The following is an 18,721-nucleotide window of genomic DNA, read 5'->3' on the forward strand; positions in this document are numbered from 1 at the left end:
GCCCGCGATGAGGGAGGTGCCTGTGTCCACAATGGCCTGGCAGCCCCCCCGGCAGAGAGACAGCCCCTTGCACTGGTGCTCCCCCTGGGCCTTCTTCACCCGGATCCTGTGGAGAGGGGAGGCCGGGAGGGGGGGTCAAGGGGAGGATGGGGGACAGGGGGTGGGGAGGGATTTAGGGGCCAGATGGGGGTTCCAGGCTGGGCTTTGGGGGGTTGAGTGTGAGGGTCCAGGCCTGGTTTTTGGGACTGAACACGGGTGGTTTGGGGGGCTGAGAGTGGTTTGGGGGGCCAGGGGGACTTTGGGATCAGGCGTCCCAGGGGGGTCGGGTGGAGATCTATGGGGGTCCAGAGGGGTCCAGGAGAAATTCTGGGAGGTTGGGGGCATTGGGGGGGGGCAGGAGAGCTGTCTGTTGGTTGGAGGTCAAGGGGCCTGGGGGTCAGATAGGGGTCCAGGGCTGTACTGAGGGCTGGGTGGGGGGGGTGTCCAGGGGATCTGGGGGTTGGGTGGGGGTCCTGAGGAATTGGGGGACCCTGGGGGGTTCTGGGAGTCAGGTGGGGGTCCAGGTGGTTGAGGAGGGTCCAGAGGCTTGTGGGGGGGGGGTCCAAGGGCTCATGGGGCAGTTCTGGGGGGTGCAGAGGGTTGGGGAGGTCCAGGGGGAATCTGGGGGTCAGGTGGGGACCCAGGGGGTCAGGGAGAATCCAGAGGCTTGGGGATATTGGGAATCTGGGGGGGGGGTAAGGGAGATCCTGGGGTTGGGGAGGTCTGGGTGTGGGTGGGTTCTGGGAATCAGATGGAGGTCTGGGGGTTCAGGGGGTCCAAGGACTGAGGACTGGGAGGGGTCCCAGGGAGCCCAGATAGTTGGGGACATTTGGGAAGTTCGGGGGGGCTCCAGAGGCTTTAGGGGGGTCCGGGGGGTACTCACCTGTCCACCTTGACCTGCCAGTAGGCTTTGCGGGACACGGGCACATAATGCAGCTCCCCCTCATGCAGCTCCGGGTCCGTGCCCCCCAGCAGCAGCTCGCCCCCGTCCGCCGAGCCCCTGCAACCGGGATAAGAGAGAGCTGGGGGGCTGGGCCAGGAGATCTTGGGTGCTGGGGGGCTTTGGGGTCCAGGTGCCGGGGATCTGAGGACACCGAGGGGCTCAGGGGTCCGGGCACTGGGGGGCTCTGGGGCCAAAGGGCACTGAGGGACTCGGGGTCCAGGTGCCGGGGGCTCAGGGGTCTGGGTGCTGGGGAGCTCAGGGGTCCAGGTGCTGAGGGCTCTGGGGTCGAAGGGCACTGAGAGACTCAGGGGTCTGGGCGCTGGGGGGCTCTGGGGCCAAAGGGCACTGAGGGACTCGGGGTCCAGGTGCCGGGGGCTCAGGGGTCTGGGTGCTGGGGAGCTCAGGGGTCCAGGTGCTGGGGGCTCTGGGGTCGAAGGGCACTGAGAGACTCGGGTCCTGGCGCTGGGGGGCTCTGGGGCCAAAGGGCACTGAGGGACTCGGGGTCCGGGGGCTCTGACCTGCGGAGGTGGAAGGAGAAGACGTTCTGGTCCAGCAGCCCCTGCGCCATCATGTTGTCGAAGACGGGGGTGACCCCGCGCACCGAGAGGCTGGGGTACCCCATCCCCAGGATCCCGTCGAACTTGGCTGCCACGAACACCAGCCCCGGCAGGTCCATGGCTTCAGCGAACGTCTGGTTCTCCACCGTCAGGTTGGACACCTGGGAGCAGAGCTGGGCTGGAACCCAGGAGTCCTGGCTCCTGGCCCCTCCCCCCGCAACCACTGGACCCCACTGCCCTACCCGAGCCGGAGAGAGAACCCAGGTGTCCTGGTTCCCAACCCCCCCTGCTCCAACCACTGGACCCCACTGCCCTCCCTGAGCCACGGAGAGAACCCCGGCGTCCGGGCCCTCACTCACGGTGATTGTGTCCTGGCTGAGGAAACCGTTCAGGCTGCCGGTCCCATAGTGGATGGAGAACTTGGTGTGGTTGCGTTTGTGGGTGCAGGAGAAGAGCGAGTGGTAGCGAGTGTGCACCCCTGGGGGGAGAGGGGGGGTCAGGAGAGACAGACAGCCCCTGACAGAGCCCTCTGTGCACCCCTGAGGAGAGAGGGGGGGTCAGGAGAGACAGACAGCCCCCCTGACAGAGGCCTCCCTGCACCCCTGGGGGGAGAGGGGGGGTCAGGAAAGACAGACAGCCCCTGACAGAGGCCTCCCTGCACCCCTGGGGGGAGAGGGGGGGTCAGGAGAGACAGACAGCCCCTGACAGAGGCCTCCCTGCACCCCTGGGGGGAGAGGGGGGGTCAGGAGAGACAGACAGCCCCCCTGACAGAGCCCTCTGTGCACCCCTGGGGAGATAGGGGGGGTCAGGAGAGACAGACAGCCCCCCTGACAGAGCCCTCCCTGCACCCCTGGGGGAATAGGGGGGGTCAGGAGGTACAGACAGCCCCCCTGACAGAGGCCTCCCTGCACCCCTGAGGAGAGAGAGGGGTCAGGAGAGAGAGACACAGCCCCCCCCGACAAAGCCCCCCATGCACACTGAGGGGAGAAGGGGGACGGGACAGATGGACACAACCCCCCCCAACAGAGCCTCCTCGTGCACCCCTGGAGGGAGAGGGGGGTCAGGAGAGACAGACACAGCCCCCCCCCGACACAGCCCCCCGTGCACCCCGGAGGAGAGAGGGGGGCCAGGACCGACGGACACAGCCCCACCGACAGAGCACCCCTGGGGAGAGGGGGGACAGACGGACACCCCCCAGCCCCCCCACTCACAGCACGCCAGGTGCAGGAGGCAGCAGCCGGCCGAAGGCACCCACAGGTCGGACGAGCCGGTGTCGAAGACGACGCTGAACTGCTGGGGGGGCGTCCGATCCCGATCTCCCCATAGTACTGGCCTGGGGGGGTCAGCGTCGAGGGTCAGCAGCCAGCCTGGCCCCCCAGCACCCCCACCCACTCCCATCCCCCCAGGTGCCATCCCCGGCCCCCCCAGCTCTGGCCCCATAGAGCCCCTGCTCTCTCCCTCCCCTCCAGCCCCGCAGAGCCCCGGCCCCCTACCATTCCCCCAGTGCCATCCCCTGCCCCCCAGAGCCCCCCGCCCACTCCCAGTCCCCCAGTGCCGTCTCCTGCCCCAAGACTCCTCCCAGCCTCCAAAACCTCCCCCAGCATCAGCCTCTTCCCCCCAAATCACCCCCCAGCACAGCCCCCTGCCCCCCACATCCTCTCCCTGCTCCCCTTCAGCGCAGTCCCCCCAGGCTGAGCAGCCCCATGAGGTCACTCACGTCCATGTAATTGTGCAGACGCTGGGGGCCAGCTGAGCGGCTGTGGGGCCCCCTGCCAGCCCCCAGGTTGGCAATGGGGAGCCCCGGCCCGCGGAACCTGCTCCGGACCGAAGGGAACTTCCGCAGGGGGATCCTGCCGGAGGGAGGGGGGGTCAGTGCAGAGAAACCACGGGACCCCCCCCCCAGGGACCTCCCCTACCCTCCTGAGCCAGCCAGCCAGTCCCTGCCCCGGGGCTGGGTGGGAGCCAGCGCCCCCTAGAGGGGACAGGCCCCAGGCCCCATTCCCAGCCCCCCTGAGCCAGCCAGTCCCTGCCCCGGGGCTGGGTGGGACCTGGTGCCCCCCGGAGGGGACAGGCCCCGGGCCCCATTCCCTGCCCTGGGGCCGGATGGGACCTGGTGCCCCCCGGAGGGGACAGGCCCTGGACCCCCTTCCCTGCCCCCCTAAGCCAGCAAGTCCCCGCCCTGGGGCCAGATAGGAGCAGCGGAAATACCAGTCCCACACAAGGGCCTGGAACTGGCTGGACTGGTCGGGGGACTGGCTGGGTGGAGCCAAGCTCAGAAATCCCCATAGCGTGTGGGGCACCTGGAGCCTTTGATCTGCTGTGCCAGGCAGCCCCTTGCCCACGCTGGCACCTGCGTCATCCCAGCCATGACCCCGCTCGCCCCCTCCCTCAGCGGGGAGAGAACCCAGGTGTCCTAGTTCCCAGCCACCAGTTCTAACCATTAGACTCCTTCCCAGAGCCATGGAGAGAACCCAGGAGTCCTGGCTCCCAGCACCCCCCTGCTCTAGCCACTAGACACCACTCCCTTCCCAGAGCCATGGAGAGAACCCAGGAAGGTCCTGGCTACCAGCACCCCCCTGCTCTAACCATTAGACCCCAATCCCCTCCCAGAGCCAGGAGGGAATCCAGGATTCCTGGCTTCCAGACCCTTCCCCTCTAACCACTAGTCCCCACACCCTCCCAGAGCCAGAGAGAACCCAGGAGTTCCTGGCTCCCAGCCTCCCAGCTCCGACCACTAGACCCCACTCCCCTCCCAGAGCCCAGGAAAGAACCCAGGAGTCCTGGCTCCCAACCCCCCTGCCCTAACCACTAGACCCCACTCCCCTCCCAGAGCCAGGAGGGAATCCAGGATTCCTGGCTTCCAGACCCTCCCCTCTAACCACTAGTCCCCACTCCCCTCCCAGAGCCAGGGAGGAGAACCCAGGAGTCCTGGCTCCCAACCCCCCTGCTCTAACCCTCGCCCCCACTCCCCTCCCAGAGCCAGGGAGAGAACCCAGGAGTCCTGGCTTCCAGCCCCCCCCCAACCACTAGACCCCACTCTCCTCCCAGACAGGACCCAGGCGTCCGGGGCTCTCACCGGATCAGTGCCTGGGTGCCGAGCGCCAGCAGCAGGAGGGTGGCCCAGCCTGGGGCCCCCATCACGTCCGGTACGGCAGCGGCTGTCAGACCGTCTGTCCCCAGGCCTGGGAGCCGCCTCCTCCCACTGGCTGGGTCACCTGGGGTGCAGCGCCTGATTGGCGGGAGCCCCTGGGGCTCAGGCTCAGATTGGCCCAGGCCTCCCGGGGTGCAGCACCCCATTGGTCCTGGCTCTGCCAGCAAGGCAGCCGTGGGTGGGGTGTCACTGGGGCACCCCACGGCCTGGCTGGGGGCGGGAGCTGGGCGCTGGGCTAGGGGGGTGGGGATCGGGGGGGGGGGCTCCTGCCTCTCGGCCCCCCTCAAACCCTGCCCCCTTCCCCACAGCTCCATAGACCCACAGCCCTCCCCAGAGCCCCCAGCCTGCACCATAACCCTCCCCACCCCCACAGCCCCATAGACCTCCCCCCTCACTGCCCCATAGCTCTCCCCACAGCCTGCACCATAACCCTCCCCACCCCCACAGCCCCACAGACCTCCCCTCTCACTGCTCCACAGCCCTCCCCACAGCCTGCACCATAACCCTCCCCACCCCACAGCCCCATAGATCTCCCACTCACTGCCCCATAGCTCTCCCCACAGCCTGCACCATAACCCTCCCCACCCCATAGCCTCATAGACCGCCCCCCTCACTGCCCCACAGCCCTCCCCACAGCCCACAGGCTGCACCATAACCCTCCCCACCCCACAGCCCCATAGACCTCCTCCCCACTGCCCCATAGACCTCCCCACAGCCTGCACCATAACCCTCCCCACCCCCACAGCCCCATAGACTTCCCCTCTCACTGCCCCACAGCCCTCCCCACAGCCCACAGCCTGCACCACAACACTCCCCACCCCCACAGATCCATAGACCTCCCCTCTCACTGCCCCATAGCCCTCCCCACAGCCTGCACCATAACCCTCCCCACCCCCACAGCCCTACAGACCTCCCCATCCACTGCCCCATAGCCCTCCCCACAGCCTGCACCATAACCCTCCCCACCCCCACAGCCCCATAGACCGCCCCCCTCACTGCCCCACAGCCCTCCCCACAGCCCACAGGCTGCACCATAACCCTCCCCACCCCACAGCCCCATAGACCTCCCCCCCACTGCCCATAGCCCTCCCCACAGCATGCACCATAACCCTCCCCACCCCCACAGCCCCATAGACCTCCCCTCTCACTGCCCCATAGCCCTCCCCACAGCCTGCACCATAACCCTCCCCAGCCCTACAGCCCTACAGACCTCCCCCTCACTGCCCCATAGCCCTCCCCACAGCCTGCACCATAACCCTCCCCACCCCATAGCCCCATAGACCTCCTCCCACTGCCCCATAGCCCTCCTCACAGCCCACAGCCTGTACGATAACACTCCCCACCCCATAGCCCCATAGACCTCCCCTCTCACTGCCCCATAGCCCTCCCCACAGCCTGCACCATAACCCTCCCCACCCCCACAGCCCCATAGACCTCCCCTCTCACTGCCCCATAGCCCTCCCCACAGCCTGCACCATAGCCCTCCCCATCCCCACAGCCCCATAGACCTCCCCCCTCACTGCCCCATAGCCCTCCCCACAGCCTGCACCATAACCCTCCCCACCCCATAGCCCCATAGACCTCCCCTCTCACTGCCCCATAGCCCTCCCCACAGCCTGCACCATAACCCTCCCCACAGCCCCCTCCCTGCACCATAGCCCTCCCCACAGCTCCACAACCCTTCCCCCTTCCCCACAGCCCTCTCCACAGCCCCCCAATCTGAACCATAACCTTCCCCCTCCCCCACTGCCCCATAATGCTCCTTAGAGCCCCATACCTGTCCCCTTCCCCCTTCCCCACAGCCCATAACCCTCCCTGCCCCCTCCCTGAAGCCCCCCAACCTGCACAATAACCGTCCGTATAGCCCCCCTTGGCCCATCTATCCTACCCCCTCTACTGCCCCCCACATCCGTCTGCCCCTCACTCCCGACCTGTAGCCCCCTGCTAGCCCAGTCCTGCCCCCCCCGCTCTGCTGGTGCCCCTGCAGTGAGGCGCATTGGGGAGTAGGGGGTCCGGGGAGGGGGTGTTGCATGTCAGGGATGGACTCAGACTCTGGGGGGGGGGTTAAGAATTTATTGTTGTTTCTGTAGGAGCCGGGGGTGCCCCAGACACGGGGGACCTGGGGGGGAAATCATAAATGGGGCCTGGGGGTGGGAGGGTGGGTCACTTGCTATCAGGGCTCCCTGAGATCTCTCCCCCAACAGCCCCCCGGGCAGATGGGCCTGTGGATTGGGGGCCACTTGGGGAAATGGGGGACTGGCTGTTGGGGGGGCTGGGTAGGGTCCCCCCTTCTCATCCCTGCCGCAGCTGACGGGGGGTGGCGGGGTGCAGCCCCCCACAGAGAGGGGCTCCGAGGTCAGGGCACTGGCTGCACGTAGTTGGCGGGGTACAGCCCCACACGCCCCCCATCCGTCACCCCCTTGCACCAGCCCTGGGGGTCCTGCTCCTCCAGCTTCGTCAGCTCCTCCCCTGCAAGGACAGGCAGCGTGTTAGGGGATGGGGGGGCTCATTGGGGCTGTTCGGGGGGGTGAGGTCGGGGGTAGTCAGTGGGGTTTGGGTCCATCAGGGGAGGGGTCTGTCGGGGGATGGGCTCAGTGGGGTCGGGATCCGTTAAGGGGCATGGGGTCCATGGGGGGTAGGGGGATCCATTGGGGGCAGTGCGGAGTGGGGTCTGTGGGGGAGTGGGGTATGTGTGTGTGGGGGGGTCCAGCGGGGGGGTGTCTTGGATCTGTCAGCAGATGGACAGTGGAGCATGGTTGGGGGTTCATTCAGGGGGGATGAGGTCTGTTGGGGGAGGGGGGTATGTGGGGTGGGGGTGGGCTGTGTCAGGGGAAGGGCTCGGTGTGGGAGTCCCGGGGGGGGGGGTCAGGATCCAACCGGGGGATGGGCTGGGAGGGGCAGGAAGGCTCAGCGGTGGCAGGACCCAGCCGGGGGATGAGCTGGGGGACTCGGGGGGGGGCAGGGGGCAGGGCCCAAGCGGGGGATAGGCTATGGGGCTAGAGGGCGCAGGGCCGAGCTGGGGGATGGGCTGGGGGAATTGGGGGGGCAAGGCCCAGCCAGGGGATGGGTTGGGGGGCTCAGGAGGGCAGGGCTCAGCCAGGGGATGGGCTGGGGGTGTGGGGGAGCAGGGCGGCAGGGCCCAGCCAGGGGATGGGCTGGGGGGCTCAGGAGGGCAGGGCTCAGCCAGGGGTGGGCTGGGGGTGTGGGGGAGCAGGGCGGCATGGCCCAGCCAGGGGATGGGCTGGGGGGCTCAGGGGGCAGGGCTCAGCCAGGGGATGGGCTGGGGGTGTGGGGGAGCAGGGCGGCATGGCCCAGCCGGGGGATGGGCTGGGGGGCTCAGGGGGGCAGGGCCCAGCCAGGGGATGGGTTGGGGGGCTCAGGAGGGCAGGGCTCAGCCAGGGGATGGGCTGGGGGTGTGGGGGAGCAGGGCGGCAGGGCCCAGCCGGGGGATGGGCTGGGGGGCTCAGGGGGGCAGGGCCCAGCCAGGGGATGGGCTGGGGGTGTGGGGGAGCAGGGTGGCAGGGCCCAGCCGGGGGACGGGCTGGGGGTGTGGGGGGAGCAGGTTGGCAGGGCCCAGCCGGGGGACGGGCTGGGGGTGTGGGGGAGCAGGGCGGCATGGCCCAGCCAGGGGATGGGCTGGGGGGCTCAGGGGGGCAGGGCCCAGCCAGGGGATGGGTTGGGGGGCTCAGGAGGGCAGGGCTCAGCCAGGGGATGGGCTGGGGGTGTGGGGAAGCAGGGCGGCATGGCCCAGCCGGGGGATGGGCTGGGGGGCTCAGGGGGGCAGGGCCCAGCCAGGGGATGGGCTGGGGGTGTGGGGGAGCAGGGTGGCAGGGCCCAGCCGGGGGATGGGCTGGGGGGCTCAGGGCCCCCCCGGGGGTCACTCACCTGCGGTGAAGCTCAGCTCGTCCGGCTCCTGCCCGGCGTAGTCGTAAATGGCCCGAACCCGCTGGCCCAGAACCGGCGCCGGCACCTCGGCCGCACTGCGGGGCAGGGGAGGCGGTGAGATGGGGTGGAGCTCCTGGGGGACACCTCCACACCCGCCTGCCCCCCCAAACCCCAAGGGCCCCCCCACTCCCTCCCAAGCGGGGGCTGCACCGTGCAGGCTGGGAGGCAGGGCCGCCCGGGGGGAGCAAGTGGGGCAATTTACCCCGCCCCCCGCAGGGGCCCCCACTAGAATATAGTATTTATAGTATTGCAACTTTTTTTTATGGAAGGGGCCCCCGAAAGTGCTTTGCCCCAGGCCCCCTGAATCCTCTGGGCGGCCCTGCTGGGAGGAGGGCAGGGTTTGCCGAGAGGTTGGTGTGTTGTTATTTTAGGGTCTCCCGGGCGGGGGGAAGGGGGGCTGGGGGGTCATCGTAGGTGTCCTGGGGGCTGAAATGTTATCAGGTTGTCACTATCCCAAGGGGGCTGTGGGCAGCAAATGGGGCAGGGTCCCCCTGGCTCCCCTCGCCCGCCTGCCCCCCCACCCTGTTCACCTGCCCCCCCACCTGGCACCCCACCCTGCTCACCTGTCCCTGCTCACCTGTCCCCCTGCCTGCCCCCCCTGCTCACCTGCCCCCCTGCCCTGCTCACCTGTCCCCCTGCCTGCTGCCCCACCCTGCTCACCTGTCCCTGCTCACCTGTCCCCCTGCCTGGCGCCCCACCCTGCTCATCTGCCTCCCACCCCCCCACACCCTGCTCACCTGCCCCCCTGCCCTGCTCACCTGTTCCCCCTGCTCACCTGTCCCCCCTGCCTGTTGCCCCACCCTGCTCACCTGCCCCCCAGCCTGGCGCCCTGCCCCGCTCACCTGTCCCCCCGACCCTGCTCACTTGCCCCTTGGCCTGCCTCTCTCGCTCGCTTGCCTCCCTGCCCTGCTCACCTGCCCCCCCACCTGCAGCCCCTCCGCTCACCTGCCCGGGGCCAGCCGGATGCTCTGCAGTGGCACTTTCTCCTCCTCCTGCCCCGGTGGTGGCGCCTTGGGGCTTGGTTGCTCCCACTCTGGGCTCCATGCCTGTGGGGGTGGAAATGGGGGGCTCCCAGCCAGATCCATACTTGCTTGGGGGGTGGGGGGAGCTCTGGGGGGTCCCATGTAGATGGGCCAGAGCTGGATCTGCCGAGCTGGGCTCCCAGAGGGCTGCAGTGGGGGTGGGGGTGATGAAGTCGGGATTTTCCCTTGTTGTGTCCTGTGTGTCCTGCTGTTTTGCATGGATGCGGTGTGTGCCTCAGTTTCCCTGGGTGCTGCACCAATGTCTAGGTGGCGGGGATATTGGGGTGTGACTTTTGCGGGGGCTGCTCCAGCTGCCTGCATGGCCGCCCCTTCGTCACCTCAGGGGGCTGCGCCCGGTGACTCTGTGCCCAGGAAGCGAGACAAAGGCCAGAGGAGGGGCAGGGGCCAGGCAGCTGGAAGCGAGTCCGTCTCGGTGGGTTTGGGGGGCAGGGGGAGGGGCTGAGCCCTGGCTCTGGGCTCCCCGACCCCCAAGATGGACTCACTGATTTCTGTGCTAACGAGCTCTGCCCTACGCTGTGATCCTGGCGGTTCTGTTACCGGCCGGCTGAGAGTCACGTCTGACTGCGGAGTGGGGGGGCAGGGCCCTCTGGCTCCCCCAGGACCCCCCGACACACTCGCTGCGGGAAGCACACGGGGGGACGGGGATGCTGGATGCTCCGGGGTCAGACCCAGGAAGGTGGAAGCCGCGTGAGCGTCTTGCCCGGGGCCAGTCTGCTCACAGAGAGGGGGCCCCCCGAGTCCTGCCTGGCTTCCTACGGCATCGCCCCGGTGACTCTGTCACAGGGGGTCTCACCTCGAACTCGGGCCATGCCATGGCCATGCCGGGCCCGCGCTGGCGGCGCCACCAGTCCAGGTCCTGGCGGGCGCTGATGTCGCTGATGGCCTGGCGGAGCTGGGTCTGCGCAGCCTGCACCCTGCGGGAGGGGGGAAGGGAGGCATCAGCTCCCCCAACGGGGGGGGGTTTGTCTGAGTCCAACAGCCCCCCAACCCAGCCTCCTCCATCCCCCCGACTCCTCCCCTGCACTCCCATGCCTGGCCCGGGGTGGGCGGGGGGTCCAGCCAGTGGGGGAGGAGTATCTCTCTTACCTGGGTTGGGCGGGGGGGTCCAGCTGATGGGGGGGGGAATCTCTCTTACTCGGGGGGGGCTCCAGCTGGTGGGGGGAGGGATCTCTTTAGCCGGGGGGGGGTCCTGCCGGTGGGGGAGGAGTCTCTCTTACCCGGGGGGGGCGGTGGGGTTCAGCCAGCAGGGGGAGGGGTCTCTCTTACCTGGGGTGGGTGGTGGGACCCAGTCAGTGGGGGCAGGGGTCTCTCTCTTACCCAGGATGGGTGAGGTGTCCAACCAGCAGGAGGAGGGGTCTCTTACCCGGGGTGGGGGGGGGGTCCAGCCGGCAGGGGGATGGGTCTCTCTTACCGGGGGTGGGCAGGGGGGTTCAGCCAGCAGGGGCAGGGGTCTCTCTTACCCGGTGTGGGTGGGGACTCCTGCCGGTGGGGGAGGGGTCTCTTACCCGGGGGTGGGCGGGGGGGGGGTCCAGCCGGCAGGGGGATGGGTCTCTCTTACCCGGGGTGGGCAGGGGGGTCCAGCCGGCAGGGGGAGGGGTCTCTCTTACCCGGGGGGGGGGGGTCCAGCCGGCAGGGGGAGGGGTCTCTCTTACCCGGGGTGGGCAGGGGGGTTCAGCCGGCAGGGGCAGGGGTCTCTCTTACCCGGTGTGGGTGGGGACTCCTGCCGGTGGGGGAGGGGTCTCTTACCCGGGGTGGGGCAGGGGGGTCCAGCCGGCAGGGGGATGGGTCTCTCTTACCCGGGGTGGGCGGGGGGGTCCAGCCGGCGGGAGGAGGGGTCTCTCTTACCCGGGGTGGGCAGGGGGGTCCAGCCGGCAGGGGGAGGGGTCTCTCTTACCCGGGGTGGGCGGGGGGGTCCAGCCGGCAGGGGGAGGGGTCTCTCTTACCCGGGGTGGGGGGGGGGGGTCCAGCCGGCAGGGGGATGGGTCTCTCTTACCTGGGGTAGGCGGGGGGGGGGTCCAGCCGGCAGGGGGATGGGTCTCTCTTACCGGGGGTGGGCAGGGGGGTTCAGCCGGCAGGGGCAGGGGTCTCTCTTACCCGGGGTGGGCGGGGGGGGGGTCCCGCCGGCAGGGGGATGGGTCTCTCTTACCGGGGGTGGGCAGGGGGGTCCAGCCGGCAGGGGGATGGGTCTCTCTTACCGGGGGTGGGCAGGGGGGTTCAGCCGGCAGGGGCAGGGGTCTCTCTTACCCGGGGTGGGCGGGGGGGGGGGTCCAGCCGGCAGGGGGATGGGTCTCTCTTACCGGGGGTGGGCAGGGGGGTCCAGCCGGCAGGGGGATGGGTCTCTCTTACCGGGGGTGGGCAGGGGGGTCCAGCCGGCAGGGGGATGGGTCTCTCTTACCCGGGGTGGGCGGTGGGGTCCAGCCGGCAGGGGGAGGGGTCTCTCTTACCCGGGGTGGGCGGTGGGGTCCAGCCGGCGCTGCAGAGCCGCCAAGGCCTCCTTGAGGAACTCGATGCGTCTCTGCTCGAACTCTTGGCCCTGCTCGAAGACCGACTCCATCTCCTCCATGTAGCGCGGGCTGGCCCGGGTCAGCTCCGCCAGGGCCTGCTCGTAGTGCTGCCGCTCCTGGTGGGCAGGGGCGTCAGGGGGAGCACCGGGGGCGGGGGAGAAGAACGGGGCTCCCCGGGACCCGTTCAGCACGGGAGGCTCTGTGCCCAGGCGGGGCGGGCGGGGTGGGGCAGCCCAGCAGTCTGGACAAACGAGGAGGGCGGGGGGGGTTCATTAACCAGGCGTGGGAATTTTCTGCAATCAGCTGGAGGCACACGGCGGGTGCCTCAGTTTCCCCTATGTGTTGCACTGTGCCCTGCGGGTGGTGCAGGGCTGGTTACTCCCTGCAGAGGCCCAGAGATGCATCTGTGACCTGCGCCTGGTGTCTGGGGCCTGGCCCTGGAGACCCAATCACCTGGACATTGGCTACCTGGCAACTAACGGCCGTGGAGGGGTGGCCGGCCAGATCTGAGCAGCCAGGAAGCAAAGGATGGGGGGGGGGGGCTGGCGCACCTCAGCTGGGCCAGATGTCAAGCGGGAACCAGGGTCTCACCGCTGGGCCAGGCTCCGGGGCACCAGAGCGGCCAGGGGGGTAACTCCCCGCTCTGCTACCCAAGGAGCGTCCCGGCTGGGCGGCACAGGAGGGGGCAGGCTGCCCCCCGAGGGGTACAGGGCTCTCTCAGGGAGTCTGTGGCTGGTGGGGGGAAGCCGTGGGGCTGACCCTGGTGGAAGAGCGGGACCTCTGGGGGTCCGACCCACGTTCGGGGGCCTCCCTGAGGCTGCCCAAGGCTGGATCCGGTGCCGGGGAGAGGGGTCTGCAGCCGGGCGCGCTCACCTTGTGTGTCTCCAGCGTGTGGCGCTGGCGTTCCTCCCGCAGGGCGCGCTGGCGGTCGGGGGCCAGGGGGGCCCCCCCGGGGCCAGCTGCTCCCGCCCCGCGGCCGCGTGTTCCTTGCGGCAGGCCCGGTGGTATGAGGCTTTGGCCTTCTCCACCTGGGGGAGGGGCGAAACCAGGGGCTGCAACTGGGGCTGGGACCCCCAGGGCCTGTGCCCCCACCCTCCACAGCCCCGCTGACTCCCACCCTGTGGACCCCAGTGACCCCCCACGACCCTCCCTGATCCCCATAGCCCTCCCCAGCCACCTCCACCCAGTACCCCCTGTGCAGCGCCCCCCACTCTGAATGCACCCCCCATACACTGTGCCCCAATGTGACCTCCTGCACTGCCCCCCAGGAGTACCCCACCCCCTGCCCCACCCCCGGGCAGCACCCCTGCAGTGTGGCGCCCCATCCCCTGCCCCCCATGCAGCAGCCCCCAATGCGCCCGCATCCGTTGTCCCCCAGGAATATCCCGCCCCCTGCCCCGCCCCCCAGGCAGCACCCCCACAGCGTGGCACCCCACCCCCTGCCCCCTATGCAGCAGCTCCCAATGCACCCCCATGCATCGCCCTCTGGGCAGCACCCCCCAGCGAGGTGCTCCACCTCCTTCCCCCATGCATTGCCCCCCATGTGGCCCCCCACCCCCTGCCCCGCCCGCCGGGCAGCACCCCCACAGCATGGCGCCCCACCTCCTTCCCTCATGCATCACCCCCCATGTGGACCCCCACCCCCTGCCCTGTCCCCCGGGCAGCACCCCCGCAGCATGGTGCCCCACCCCCTGCCCCCCAAGCAGCTGCCCCCAATGCGCCCCCATGCATCACCCCCATGTGGCCCCCTGCCCCGCCAGCTGGGCAGCAGCCCCGCAGCATGGCACCCCACCCCCTGGCCCCATGCATTGCCACCAATGGGCCCGCCGGGCAGCACCCACCTTGCGCAGGCGGCGGGCCCAGGGTTTCTGGGCCCGCCGGAAGCCGCTCTCCAGCTCGCGGGCCTCGCGGAAGCCACCCAGCAGCTTGCGGTGATAGTTGTCCCGCTGCCAGCCCCGCAGGCGGGCCAGCTCCTCCGCCACCAGCGCCCGCTGCGTGTCCCGGTGCAGCCGGCTCAGCCGCTCCGTGGTGTCCAGGAAGGCCTGCCAGGCCCGGCGCACAGAGCCATACAGGGGGCCTGCGGGAGAGTGGAGATGGGGCACCGGGCTGCAGGGGGTGGGGCGGGGTTCGGTAGGGGGTGCCAGGCTGCAGGGGCTGGGGTGGGGTTCAGTAGGGGGCGCCACGCTGGAGGGGAGTGGGGTGGGGGGCTCGGGAGGGGGTGCCCTGCTGCAGGGGGTGGGGGGTCTGTAGCGGGCGCCAGGCTGCAGGGGGGTGGGTTGGGGGCTTGGTGTGGGGTGCTGGGTTGCAGGGGGGTGGGTTGGAGGCTGGGTGAGTGGCGCCAGACTGGATGGGGGTGGGGCGGGGGCTCGGAAGGGGGTGCCCTGCTGCAGAGGGTGAGGGTTCTGTAGGGGGCGCCAGGCTGGAGGGGGGGTGGGGGGCTCGGGAGGGGGTACCCTGCTGCAGGGGCTGGGGGGCTCCGTAGGGGGCGCCAGGCTGAAGGGGGATGGGGCGAGGGGCTCAGTAGGGGGCACCACGCTGGAGAGGAGTGGGGTGGGGGGCTCGGTAGGGGGTGCCCTGCTGCAGAGGGTGGGGGTTCTGTAGGGGGTGCCAGGCTGGAGCGGGGCAGGGCAGGGGGCTCGGGAGGGGGTGCCCTGCTGCAGGGAGGTGGGTTGGGGGGCTCGGTAGCGGTGCTGCGCTACGGGAGGGTGGCACGGGGGCCTTGGTGGGGGGTGCCAGGCTGCAGGGGGCACGGGGTGGGGACTCACTCGCATCCACCAGGGGGCGCCACTTCTGTACCCAGGCCCCCATGTGCCGGGCGTAGCTGCCCTCGATTCGCGCCCGGTCCCGGAAGCAGCCAACCAGCTGGTCGCAGACCTGGGACCCCTCCTCCAGCCGCCGCACCGTCCGCTGGTACCGGTTCGGCTGGGGGGGGGTCAGACATGGGGGGGTCAGACCCAGCTGGAGCCCCCCCACCAATTCACCCCCCCTCCCATGTCGCCCCGACCCCGGGGGGGGTGTGGTGTGTGGGTGGTGGAAGCTTCCCCTATGCTGACCCCCCCAAACCCTGGGACCCCCGATCTCCACCCCTCAGCCGCAGAGCCAGCCCCACCCAGAACCCCACTGCAGGGACCGAGCCCCCCTCCCGTGGCCTCCCCAGCCGCTCACCATCCAGAAACTGTCGCTGGGGGGCTCGTCCCCGGCCACTTCACTGTAGATCTCTGACATGGTCCAACCTGCGAGGGGGGGGGAATGGGTGGGGGGGTGAGATCTACCCGGACGGCCCCTTCCCCAGCCATCCAGGGACCCCCCACAGAGCCTGACCTCCCTCCTGGCCCCCCCCCACAGTAAGACTAGTGTCCCCTTCCCAAGCACCCCCACAATGACCTTCTCCCCCCACGGCCCTGCCACAGCCCCACAGCAAACCCCCAGACCACGCTCCAGGCCCACACGCACCCGCATCCCCTTGGCCGGTACCTTGTGGGGCTGGCGCTGCCTGGGGCCCAACAGAGCCCGGCTGCAGCGCGGGGTGGGGGGGTCGGGCGCTGATGTGGAGCCGGGCGGCGGAGGGAACAACATGTGTTAGCAGTTAGGGAAGATGGAGCCGCGCCACAGAGCAGGCCCAGCCAGCAGGCCGATGGGGCGGCTCCTGCATCGGGTCGCCCCCCCTGCCCGCCTGTCACTGGGGGGGTTGTCAGGGCGGTACTGGGGTCAGGGGCACCCTGCTTCCACCATCGCCTGCCTTCCCAGGAGCCTCCCCCACCTCGCTAGGGGTCACCACGGGGGAACTAGGGGCTACCGTGACATTGCCAAGGGCTGCACTGGGGTCTCTAGGGGTTGCCGATTGCCAAGGGCCTTGCTGGCGTCGCTAGGGGTCGCCGTGGCATCGCTCGGGGCTACCCTGACACCGCCAAGGGCCTTGCTGGCGTCGCTAGGGGTCGCCGTGGCGTCGCTCGGGGCTACCCTAACACCGCCAAGGGCCTTGCTGGCATCGCTAGGGGTCGCCGTGGTGTCGCTCAGGGCTACAGTGACACTGCCAAGGGCCTTGCTGGCGTTGCTAGGGGTCGCCATGGTGTCGTTCGGGGCTAGCATGACACCGCCAAGGGCCTTGCTGGCGTTGCTAGGGGTCGCCGTGGTGTCGCTCGGGGCTACCCTAACACCGCCAAGGGCCTTGCTGGCATCGCTAGGGGTCGCCGTGGCATCGCTCGGGGCTACCGTAACACCTCCAAGGGCCTTGCTGGCGTCGCTAGGGGTCGCCGTGGCATCGCTCGGGGCTACCGTAACACCTCCAAGGGCCTTGCTGGCGTCGCTAGGGGTCGCCGTGGCATTGCTCGGGGCTACAGTGACACTGCCAAGGGCCTTGCTGGCGTTGCTAGGGGTCGCCATGGCGTCGCTCGGGGCTACCCTAACACCGCCAAGGGCCTTGCTGGCATCGCTAGGGGTCGCCGTGGCGTCGCTCGGGGCTACCGTGACACCGCCAAGGGCCTTGCTGGCGTTGCTAGGGGTCGCCGTGGTGTCGCTCAGGGCTACAGTGACACTGCCAAGGGCCTTGCTGGCGTTGCTAGGGGTCGCCGTGGTGTCGCTCAGGGCTACAGTGACACTGCCAAGGGCCTTGCTGGCGTTGCTAGGGGTCGCCATGGTGTCGCTCAGGGCTACAGTGACACTGCCAAGGGCCTTGCTGGCGTTGCTAGGGGTCGCCGTGGCGTCTCCTTCCATGGCAGCCAGGCCCGGATGTGGGGACCCAAGTCCCTGCCTTAGTGGGATAGGCCTTGCCCTCTTTTGCGGGCGGGGGGGATGCTGGCTCCACATAGGGGCTGCTCCCCCTGCAGCAGGGCAAGTGTCTTGGGCGTCCCTATGAGACCTGGGCCCTTGGGGACCGGGACTGGGGCTGCCTGGAAACTCTCCCCCCTCTCCATGGGCCTCTGCTCCGGACCCCCAGGGATCTGCCCCCTGCTCTTCCGTGTCCCCTCCCTGGTGTCTGCCCCCCGTCCCCGGCCAGGACCAGGGTTGACTCAGGGTGAGAAACTGGAAAAAAATTAAGGGGAGGGGGTAGGGACAGAGAACAGGCTTCCCAGACCTGTCCCCTTCCCTCCCCTCAGCCCCCATCTGGCCCTTCCCCCCCCTCGCTCCCCCGGCTCCTGGCATCTGCGCCTGGATTTTCCAGCCACTTACCCGGGCCAGGAAGAAGGGAAAATAATGGCAGAAGGGAAGATGGGGTGGGGGGGGGAGGATCTGCCACCACCCTGTGGGGGCAGCAACGGGGAAGGGCCATGGGTGAGTTTCTCCCCCACCCTGGCTGCTCCCTCCCAACCCTGGTGCCCCCAATTCCCCCTTGTCTTCTCTGCCCCCCGCCTCTCTCCACCCCATGGAAACCCTCCTCTCTCTCAGCAGCTGTGCAGACGCATCTCCCAACCCATCAGTCCCCCCGCCCTGTCCTCAGCCCCCCTCTGCCCACTCCCAATTCCCATCTCCCTACTCCCTTCCCCTCCACCCCACCCCGTCCTCTCAGCCCCCTTCAATTCCTCCCCCACTCCCTTCTCCCAGCCCTCCAATGCTCCTGAATGCCCCCCGTCCTTCCCCACACCCCACTCCTCCCTACTGGGACACGTCAACTGGCAACATGGTTGGGGGGGCCGGCGCTGGTGGGGGGCTCCCAGCTCACTTCCCCTCCCTTTCACTCACCCCTTCCCCTCTCTGGGTGTCTCTCCCTCTCTGCACTGCGGCTCCAGGATTCCTGGGCAGGGAATGTCAGATTTCAGGGGGAGGGGGCTGGGGGCTCCTGACACACATGGGCCGTTAACCCCTTCAGCACCCTGCACAGCTCAAAGGGCCTGGCTGGACACTGCTGTGGGGAAGTTAGCAGTGCTGGGGTCCTCGCCTGGAGGCACTGCTATGGGGAAACTCGCAGTGCTGAGATCCCCGCCTGGAGGCACTGCTGTGAGGAAGCTCGCAGCGCTGGGGTCCCCGGCTTGAGGGCACTGCTGTGGGGAAGCTCGCAGTGCTGGGGACACTGGCCTGAGGGCACTGCTGGGGGGAAGCTCACAGCACCAGGGTCCCCAGCTTCGGGGCACTGCTGTGGGGAAGTTTGCAGCGCCGGGGTCCCTGGCTTGAGAGCACTGCTGTGGAGAAGCTCGCAGCACCAGAGTCCCTGACTTGAGGGCACGGCTGTGAGGAAGCTCGCAGCGCTGGGGACACCAGTCTGAGGGCACTGCTGAGGGGAAGCTCACAGCGCCAGGGTCCCCGGCATGGGGGCACTGCTGCGGAGAAGCTCGCAGCACTGCAAAGCTCTCTCACACACGTCACCACTCCTGACATACCCCGGCCGCCCCACCCTGAGTGGGGCGCAGGCCAGGCTGTGCAGCGCCTGACAGCTGTGGCAGCTGTTCCCTTGGGCTATTTCCAGACAGCCTGGACGGAGGCATAGTCCCCCCCCACTGCTGCCATGGGGCTGCTCAGGGCCCAGAGCCAGCCGTCCCCAGGGGCAGACGTGGGGCTGGGACATCCTGTGCCAGGCAGAGCTGTAAAAATAACCTGCGCGGCCC

The 18,721-nt window shown here is 69.3% G+C and overlaps 3 protein-coding genes across 3 annotated transcripts in view; all 3 read right to left on the minus strand.

The window, feature by feature from the left end:
* Window positions 1-4,677, minus strand: part of LOC115641695 (cathepsin D-like) — a 5,456-nt gene extending 779 nt beyond the window's left edge. The window contains 8 exon segments of the mRNA XM_030545024.1: window positions 3-106; window positions 923-1,039; window positions 1,501-1,700; window positions 1,899-2,017; window positions 2,751-2,843; window positions 2,846-2,872; window positions 3,253-3,389; window positions 4,616-4,677. Coding sequence (XP_030400884.1) covers window positions 3-106; window positions 923-1,039; window positions 1,501-1,700; window positions 1,899-2,017; window positions 2,751-2,843; window positions 2,846-2,872; window positions 3,253-3,389; window positions 4,616-4,677 — 859 coding nt within the window.
* A 2,252-nt stretch (window positions 4,678-6,929) lies between these two features.
* On the minus strand, window positions 6,930-17,895 carry LOC115641723 (protein kinase C and casein kinase substrate in neurons 2 protein-like). The gene is given in 12 exon segments (XM_030545072.1): window positions 6,930-7,159; window positions 8,576-8,670; window positions 9,581-9,681; window positions 10,472-10,592; window positions 12,123-12,298; window positions 13,056-13,123; window positions 13,126-13,210; window positions 14,024-14,259; window positions 14,948-15,104; window positions 15,348-15,415; window positions 15,657-15,724; window positions 17,862-17,895. Coding segments are annotated over 10 exon segments (1,212 nt in total). The 5' UTR covers window positions 15,408-15,415; window positions 15,657-15,724; window positions 17,862-17,895; the 3' UTR covers window positions 6,930-7,046.
* Window positions 15,975-16,895, minus strand: LOC115641696 (putative protein TPRXL). The gene has a single exon (XM_030545025.1). The coding sequence runs from the start codon at window positions 16,893-16,895 to the stop codon at window positions 15,975-15,977; it is 921 nt and encodes a 306-aa protein (XP_030400885.1).
* Window positions 17,896-18,721: the final 826 nt, after the last annotated feature.

Source organism: Gopherus evgoodei, unplaced genomic scaffold (genome assembly GCF_007399415.2).
Source record: "Gopherus evgoodei ecotype Sinaloan lineage unplaced genomic scaffold, rGopEvg1_v1.p scaffold_35_arrow_ctg1, whole genome shotgun sequence".
NCBI classification, from domain to species: Eukaryota; Metazoa; Chordata; order Testudines; family Testudinidae; genus Gopherus; species Gopherus evgoodei.

Excerpts from the sequence above, each read along its gene's own strand:
- LOC115641696 (XM_030545025.1), bottom strand. The coding sequence starts at position 16,895 with ATGGAAGGAGACGCCACGGCGACCCCTAGCAACGCCAGCAAGGCCCTT.